Genomic DNA, 8,728 nt, shown 5'->3' on the forward strand with positions numbered 1-8,728 from the left:
GAGAGAGAGAGAGAGAGACCCTCGTCTCGATTGAGCAGAGTGGCAGTGGAGAGATATGTCCAGGCCGATTCTCAACTTGGTGACACGGCGCAGGAAACAAGCCAACGAGCCCAGGGAGGGCAGCGCGGCTGCGGCGGGTCGCGCCCGAGTCACACTAACTTACTCCCGTAATTGTTGCAGAATGCTCAGGCTCTGGTCCTCTCGCTGCCGCCGCGCCACAGTTAACCCCGTTCCCAAACAGGGCCACTCCCTCTCTGCTCAGCAGCTCCGCCCTGCTTACGGGACCCAGCGAGCGGCACACCGTCGCTTTAGGGGGCTGACAATTGAGATTTGCTATGGTGCACGGATCAAGCGGTGCATACTTATTTTAGAGAACGACGAGTATGTAAGGTAACACATTGTGACAGCTCACTTACGTAGTAGAGAGACTGGGTCTGGGTATGAATAATCAAGTGAGGACCGAGGAGCCTCACTTTCTGAGGAGTGATACCGTGCAGTAGACTCAAGAGGATTATTCCAATATCTTTACGAATCCGTGTAAATATAAAGTATCCCGCAGAAGGGTACTAGTATTTTTAGTGGTGAACCGAGACGCGGCAAATCCCTTGAATTATATGAACTGCATTGGACCACTGGGCAAAACTGTTAACAAAGTTTTAGAAAGTACTTTCTGCATTTGCCGCGTTACGAACTTCAAGCTTTCCATTTATCTGGCAGCTCTTCTAGTGCCTGACCAGTAGGCAACTATATTTCCTGAAAAGCATACGTGTGCTGTGTGGTGGCCCACCGAGCTGGGTGGGAAAGACTCTGGAGTCTTTCAGGCACCAGGCTCCCATAATTTGTCCAAACATGGTAGTCAAAAATGGACTGTCAGAAATATATACATGTATACAATAAGCAAAGCGGTGACGACATTTCGAGTGCATCGCGCTCACAGAGGAACTGTTCGTAGTGCGATTTGGTTGGGCTCGGTTAAAGCAGGCCTCGGCCCCACTCTGGCTGGTCGATACGTGTGACGGTCGTGTGACGGTTGTGTGACGGTGTGACGCGCCGACGCCGCCTTGTCACCTCGATTATTCATTCACCTTGTCTTGCACGTTGCGCTTTGTGTTTGTTGTCACGCCTGGATTTTTCCTTCTCCCTCGCATTTCCTTTCCGTTCCCAGGAACGCCTATGGTCGCGACTACGAGGAAACGAATGGGAAAAGCAAATATGAGAGAGAAAGAGGAGCGGGCGGGGGCGATCGACAAACTGCACACTTTGGATGCGATAGTGGTTGACAGACCGCCACACTGGGTAAAATTTACCCGTATTTTCTTTGAAATATTCATGCACTGATGTGACTCCTCTTCCTCCCTTCCTTATTTTTGTGTGCGTGTGAGTGTGTGTGGAAGTGTACTCCGTAATCCCTCTTCTTTTCTCCTCCACAAAGCAGAAAGAAATGTTCGCTTGCACTATGGGGGCTCCACGCTGTTGCCCCGCCTCAGCCCGACTGGCACGTCCTGGCGGGGCGGGGCTGGGCGGGGCGGGGCGGGGCCCAGGAGAGCACGGGGCACTACGGTTCATTAGGCACGGGCCGAGCAGGCTGAGGGGGTGCGGGGGCGAGAGGAGGGAGGGGGGGGAGGAGGAAGCAGCGGGTGGAGAGCGGGTTTTGTACGGGGCACTGGAAGCTGCAGAGGGGGAAGGGGGGCAAACCCCTCGTCGCGTGGCTAGGCGGCGCTGATCAGGATCGGCCAGCACCACGGCACCGGGCACGGGCGCTACGCCACGCCACAGCCAAGACCTCAGCTACCGCTGCAAGAGGCGGACACTGTCATAGTTCTGGTCCTAAAACCCTCTACATTCGAACCGCAGATGGTAAAGCGCTTCAGTATACTATATCTTAAGTCCGTATTTGAACTCTTTCTCTCTCTCCTGATGCTGTTTAGGAACGCCCCGCATAGTTCGCCTTTCTCGCGAAGGCCGGGCCGTACTGCCAGTTTGTGTCCCCCCCTCCCCCCCCCCCACAAACTACCAACAAGGCAAAACCATGCAACTGAATAAATGTTGCATAGAATTTAATACAGGAATAATGCTGTTCGCATCACGCGTTTCGAAGGGGAGCATGAGTGGGAAAAAAAGGAGAGGGGGATAGTTTGGGTATTGAGGAGCGGGAAGGTTTCGAGAAGAGACATGCGCCTTCTTTGGCGAGACCGGGTGATAAGGGTTGGGGGGGGGAGGGGGGGTAGCAGTAGGAAGGAAGGGGTGTGGCTGGAGGAGAGGACGCGACGGAGATAAAGAAAGTTACGTGCCTTCGATAACCCCCACATTCAATCCACTCGGGAATGAGAAAGCAAAAAAATATAAAAAAGACAAGTCGACAGCCCCCCCCCTCCTCCTCCTTCTTCTGCGATGCCGTCACCGGTGGAGGTCTCCACCCCACCCCATCCCCCTTTTCCCTACCCTCTCCCTAAAGCGTCCCCCACCTCCACTCTTTCTTTTACATCGGGTATGTGAACCTGTTAGAGCCAGTGTTTCGGCCCGCTGTTAGCATTGTCAAAAGTGACCGGCAAATAGGTCGCTCGCCGCGCGCTGTCGATTGTGAAATCTGCAACTTAAACATGCATCAGTGCCGTTGCGACACCCCGAGAGCTGCACCGAGCGGGCGCAGGGGTGCTGAATTTGCTGAAATTGCCCCCCTGTGGTCGCTCGGCTGGGCCCTCGCGGGTCTCCGCGGCGGCAGCCAGCTTTAGACGCGCTCCAGACCTGTTCACGAGTGGCACGCGGAAGGCTTCGGAGAGGGACACTTCTGTGTAAGGTGAGAGAGTGAGGGACTTGTTTGAACTGATTAAAAAGAAAGGATTAAGAGGCAAACGCTGCTTTAGTTATTAAACCGTTGCAAGCTGTGCACTAGCGCCCCCTAGAGTAAGACGTAAGGTAGCTTCGCTTAACCTAAGATTGTGCGGGACCCCTCTTATTCAACATGGTGAATCGGCCCTAAGACCCGTTTGCGCGTACTTAGGCTACTGACCCCATAAAGCCCAAAGCCCAAAGCCCTAATTTAAAGCCCTTTTGTTCGAACGAGCCTCACCGGGGATCTCTCACCTTACCAACGGCCGCCGACCCAGTCCTGCGTCTCCGGCGGCCACCACTCCCCTGTTCACATCAACCATATGGACCAAGATAAGCAACAGTGAAGTGCAGCAAACTCTCCGTGAGATTAACGCCGTGCCCTCCATCCACGACCGCCAAGCGAATCATCGACCACGCGCAAGCTTTCCTGGTGAGTAAGCCCACGGCCCTTTCTCAAAATGGCTGAAGTGTCCGTGCTCGGCTTGCTCCCGCCCACCTTCTGCGGCGACAACGACTCGGTGGAAAACTACATACAGCGGTGCGACGCCTTTTTCCACCTCCGCGGATTCGATGAGAAGGGAAAACTCAGCGTCGTGGTCCTGACAACGAAAGGCGTCGCCAACGAGTGCGTCACCAGGCTCATCGGCAACGACACGGATAACCCACTGGTAACGTACACGGAACTAAAATCGAAACTTCTCAACTTCTTCAAACGCACTTGTGACCCTTCAGCGGCATACGCCGAACTTAGTACAAAAATCTTGCGGCCGAATCAGAATCTCAGGGCCTATGCACAGGAGGTGATCTCCCTGTGCATAAAGGCCGACCCAACTATGCCCGAAACTAAACAGGTCGGACATATAATAAACGGCCTTCCCATTGACGTACAAAAAGACTTGAAATTTTTCAACACTGCCACCATTTCAGAAGTTCTTAAGAAAATAGAAGAGCTAGAGGTCACAAACAGCAGACTGCAGCAGGCGGAGTTAGTCCGCCGGATTCACGGCGCCGGGGCGCCGACCAGCTTCGCATCCGAGGACCCCAAGGAGGCGATCAAGGTCGTCGCCGGCGTGCCCGCGGTCAACGCCGCGCCGCAACAGCAGCAGCAGAACCAGCGGCACCACCAACAGCAGCAGCCGTCAGAAGCCGACCCCATCGCCCAGCTGCAGAGAGACGTAGCCCAACTCAGGTTAGACATGCTGCAGCTGGCGAAACACTGCGCCAGCAGCGCCGTACCGCCGGAGCCACCAGAGCCACCATCCTGCAGCTACGAGGGGGACGACGAGGACGACGAGGATCTCGGCGAAGACTACTGCGACGGCGAGTACTTCGAGGACGAAGAGTACTTCGACGGCGCCAACGACTTGGACTGGCAGCAAGACTGGCAGCAAGACTGGCAGCAATAATCATTTTTCTCTATTCCTGATAGCAGTGTATGTCAGCTCGCCGCATTCGTCGCTGCGCCTCGCCGACAAACCGTGCTCGCCGCTTCTGCTGACGCCGTTCCCCTGGCCTGCCACCCGGCCGCCGCACCGCCGTGTCGACGCCCGGGCCCGGGTCATCCAACGCTCCATGACAACAGCGGTCAGCAGTCGGCGCTCACCTACTCGAGCTCACCTGCTGACCCACAGAGGAACGCGCAGCTCAGCAAAATCAACGGAGGGCGACGGAAAAGCGACACTGCCGAAATCTTCCAACTTTCACAATTGTTTTTTTTTCTTTTTTCATTTTTTTTTTAAATCTTCATTGCCTATTGTCATTCGTCATGGGAACTGTCCGTCTAGAACCAAACAAGTAATGCTCAACAAATCCTGCTCCAGGTTCTTAAGGCTTCCGCTGCACCTCCTGCCGACTTCAAGAGGATCCAGGTTTCGGCCCGAGACAACCCCACGAAGTCGCAGAAAACCCCAGCAAGCCTCAACCATCTGTTCACCTTCAACCCCACCGCAAGACAACCAGCCGTTAGACCCCATCCTCCGCGCCATCCTTCAACAGACCACTCCAGCTAAGTATCGGACCAGAAGATAGAAACATGAAGAGGCCACGGAAGCAGAAACGTTAAAAAAAGGCCATATGAATAATTTTCTTAAATATTATCCAATTTAAAGGGGAGTGGCAATACCGAGGCTCGCCTGTACCACCTATACGGAACCGCGGGTGCAGCCTCTTAGCTTAGGAAAAAGGGCAAAACATAAAAATAATGAAAAATGGGCTATATAAATAAAGAAGAATGGGCTATATAAATGAAGAAAAATGGGCATTAACACCGGTCAATATTAGAGCTCTCTATCCTTTCTCTTTTTCATTTTTTTTAATTTTTTTTTCTAAATTTTTCTTCCTTGATGCATCTTAGTTTAATCCTAATTTTATCTTATTTCTAATTTTATTTCTAAATTTTTAGCACTAGGATGGGTTTCGCACCTTTTTAGGTTAGCTTAGGCTATTGTTTAGGATTAAAGCTTTATTTTAAACTCTTAGTTTTATCTTAGGTATAGGGCGCCCCTAGTTTTAAGGTTAGGTCTAATGCGTTGCCTCTATTTTCTTTTTTTTTTTTTGGTTTTTCATACTTGTCTCTCCCTCTCGAACCGATTAACCCAGCATTTTGTTCTCTCCAGGAGCCTGGCCGACTTATTTACTTGCATCGAAATGCTTCGTGGCCCCTACGACGTGCGCCGCCGCTGGCACCTGGACCCTCATAGCGACCCTCCTGTCGTCGCCTGACCTGTCGCCCTGACTGGCTGGATCTAACTGCACCAAAGTCCGGGAGTCCGTGGACCTCAGAGCCGCCGCCCCGGGCTCCACCATCGCCACCTCGCTGCACTCCAGCCAGAACTGAGTACGGATACGTGCAGCAGCAACAACAAATCCGCTCGGCCCGTGTCCCCATCATCTGCAAGGTTGCGTAGATCCGGAAGCACGGCTCGGCGAGGTCTGCCTGCTAACTTCGCATCATCTGACGACGCTATCATCATCATCATGGACAATTTACCTATTCTTCCATTATTTGCGTCGTGCTGGTGGTGACAATAGTTGCAATAGTGCACCAAACGTTAAGACTGACTTCCGCTATGAACTATTTGGTCAGGCGTCAGGACAGGGAGCGTTACGGGCGGGTGCCTGTGGTAGCGGCCGCCGTGGAGGGCCGCCCTGTACCGGAACTCGAACCCACTAAACCCACAGGTTTCCATTTAAATTAATTTTCTTACTTTTTTCCCCCTTTCATTTTTTTCTTTTTTCTCTTTTTCAATACTCTCAATTAACTTATTTGCTTTTGCCCCCTGTTGGGCGCGTGGGTTCGGGTTCCGATTGTTTTGTTTTTTTTATTGGTTTCTTTTGCAATTTTCTCCCCCCCCTTTTTTTAAAGTTTTTTTTTTGTTTACAATAAACCATTTTTTTTTTTGCATCCCCCACCCTTGTTCACCATTGTAACTTTTTTTTTTCGTTTTGTTCATTTTTTTTTAAATCTCTTTGTGGCCATGTAAATCTCCCCTTTGTACTTTGTTTTTTCTTTTTTTTTTGCTTTTCGAAGGACCGCTTTTGCATTGTTCCCCTTGTTTTTATGTTCAATGCTGCCATTTGTTTGTTTTTTCTTTCCATTTCCATTCCACTTTTTTTCTCAGGCAGCCCCCTTCCGGGACATTTGTACAGTTTCAGTAAAAATGTGGGTCCTCAGTAGTTTAACGTTAAATTTTCTCTTGAGTTTTGGCCGTAGCTTCACATTTGTTAACCCTTTTTTTTTTATTCTCACTCTCTCACCACTCAACTTAGCTGAACCACCCTTGCCCATCCCTCTCCGAGACACACAGAAACACTTACACACTGTTCACCTTTGTTGTGGATTTCACATCCGGCCGTGCGTGGCTTGCGCCTTTCTTTGTTTGGTTACTTTCGCATTGTGAAACTAACCATTTTTAATTAACTTCATTTTTCCAAATTTAACATAACCACTTTCTTTTAACTTCATCCACTTTCTTCAACCACTTTCTTTTAACTTCATCAAAATCAATGCTAACCTCTTTTTACAACTTTAACTGCGGGCATGAGGTCATGCCTTTCTTTGTTTGGTTATGTTAGCATTGTCAAAAGTGACCGGCAAATAGGTCGCTCGCCGCGCGCTGTCGATTGTGAAATCTGCAACTTAAACATGCATCAGTGCCGTTGCGACACCCCGAGAGCTGCACCGAGCGGGCGCAGGGGTGCTGAATTTGCTGAAATTGCCCCCCTGTGGTCGCTCGGCTGGGCCCTCGCGGGTCTCCGCGGCGGCAGCCAGCTTTAGACGCGCTCCAGACCTGTTCACGAGTGGCACGCGGAAGGCTTCGGAGAGGGAACAACTGTGTAAGGTGAGAGAGTGAGGGACTTGTTTGAACTGATTAAAAAGAAAGGATTAAGAGGCAAACGCTGCTTTAGTTATTAAACCGTTGCAAGCTGTGCACTAGCGCCCCCTAGAGTAAGACGTAAGGTAGCTTCGCTTAACCTAAGATTGTGCGGGACCCCTCTTATTCAACACCGCGACTTGTGATTATTAGCCACCCAGAGAAAGCTTTCTATGATCCAAAGAATAAGTAGTTGTCTTTGATTTGTGGTGTTGAATTATATGAGATTGATTCTTAGGAATTTCGTTTAACCTGACATCCGCATGCGACGCGTATAGCACAAACCCATCGTTCGTTTAAACCAACGCCGTCTGTGGCTTTGGCACCCTACATCTATCTCTCTCGCACTCGCTGTATCGTGCGTCGACGGAGCTTCGTGCTCTCACTGCTGGACCGACTGACGCAGCCTCCCCACCCCGCTCCCGTTGCCAATCTGATTTAGCGAGGCAAAATTGTCCGACTCATTTCGAGCACGACACCTCACTCATAGGTGTTCAGTGCATTATTGCCTTTTAAATTATTACCCAAAGGACAACGGATCCGGCCGAAACTGAAACCATTAGCGGGCAGTCTAGGCGCCTCGGTCTGCGTGTCCGCTCCGTATTAGTGTCGCGTATGGCGCGCGCGGGGCTTGCATGTGCAGGGCGCAGCAGTGCAGCGCAGGGCGGCGGCGGCGCGCGGCCGGCGCCGACCGGCACCGAGAAACGGAATAAACGCCTCCGTATCGTCTATCCGCTGTCATCTGATCCCATCTGACATCTCCCTCATCTGCTGCAGGCACGCAACGCGCGCTCGCGGTATCGCCCGGGAGCTGCCAATCTCTCTCTCTCTCTCTCTCTCTCTCTCTCTCTCTCTCTCTCTCTCTCATGTAGTAGGGCTTTTGGTCTTCTTGGACTCCACAGTCATTTTTCAGGATCCCCAGTAAATTCTAAGTCACCGACCTCGGACCGCACCTAGCATGCCACCCTCATCCTGAAAGCTGGGTTGGTTCGCATATAGCCCCTTGTCGTTTGTCGTTGCATTTATTCCCAGATGAATCGCAGCATCAGAAGCAACCCTAGCTCCTCCTCCTTCCCTACCTCCTCCTCCCCTACCTCTCCTTTCCCTACCCCCGCCCCCCTCCCCACCTCTTCCTCCCTTCCGCCTCACAACCGCAGCGCCTGGGGCGACCTGCAGCCGTCACTGAAATATGACTGCAGCAGGTGACCAGGGCTAATTAGACGGCCCTGGAAATCCCTTCATGTACAGCCATTTACCGCGACTACCCCCCCCCTCTCTCTCTCTCTCTCTCTCTCTCCCCCTCTCCTTCCAGTGCTGCATAATCGAATGCTTGCCTGGTCGCCCCGCGGGGGTCTGGTCTGGTGGCCGCGCGCCCCGCTCCGCGCCCCGCTGGCTGGTGGCCGACGCCCTCCTCGGGGCGCCCCAGAGCGTCCCCAGCGGGTCCCCCGCGGGTCCCGGGCGGGTCCCGGGCGGGGTGAGTGATGAGGGCGGGGGGCGGGGCGTGACGTGTAAAGATTGGGCGG

General features: G+C 52.3%; 1 protein-coding gene across 1 annotated transcript; it reads left to right on the forward strand.

Annotated features, from left to right (window-relative positions):
- Nucleotides 1-2,530: 2,530 nt before the first annotated feature.
- Nucleotides 2,531-7,334, forward strand: LOC127751087 (uncharacterized). The gene is made up of 2 exons (XM_052274099.1): nucleotides 2,531-2,797; nucleotides 3,047-7,334. Exon 2 carries the CDS (start codon nucleotides 3,291-3,293, stop codon nucleotides 4,236-4,238), a length of 948 nt encoding a protein of 315 aa, XP_052130059.1. The 5' UTR covers nucleotides 2,531-2,797; nucleotides 3,047-3,290; the 3' UTR covers nucleotides 4,239-7,334.
- The last annotated feature ends 1,394 nt before the right edge of the window (nucleotides 7,335-8,728 follow it).

Source organism: Frankliniella occidentalis, unplaced genomic scaffold, assembly GCF_000697945.3.
Source record: "Frankliniella occidentalis isolate FOCC.00 unplaced genomic scaffold, Focc_3.1 Scaffold335, whole genome shotgun sequence".
Classification (NCBI taxonomy): domain Eukaryota; kingdom Metazoa; phylum Arthropoda; class Insecta; order Thysanoptera; family Thripidae; genus Frankliniella; species Frankliniella occidentalis.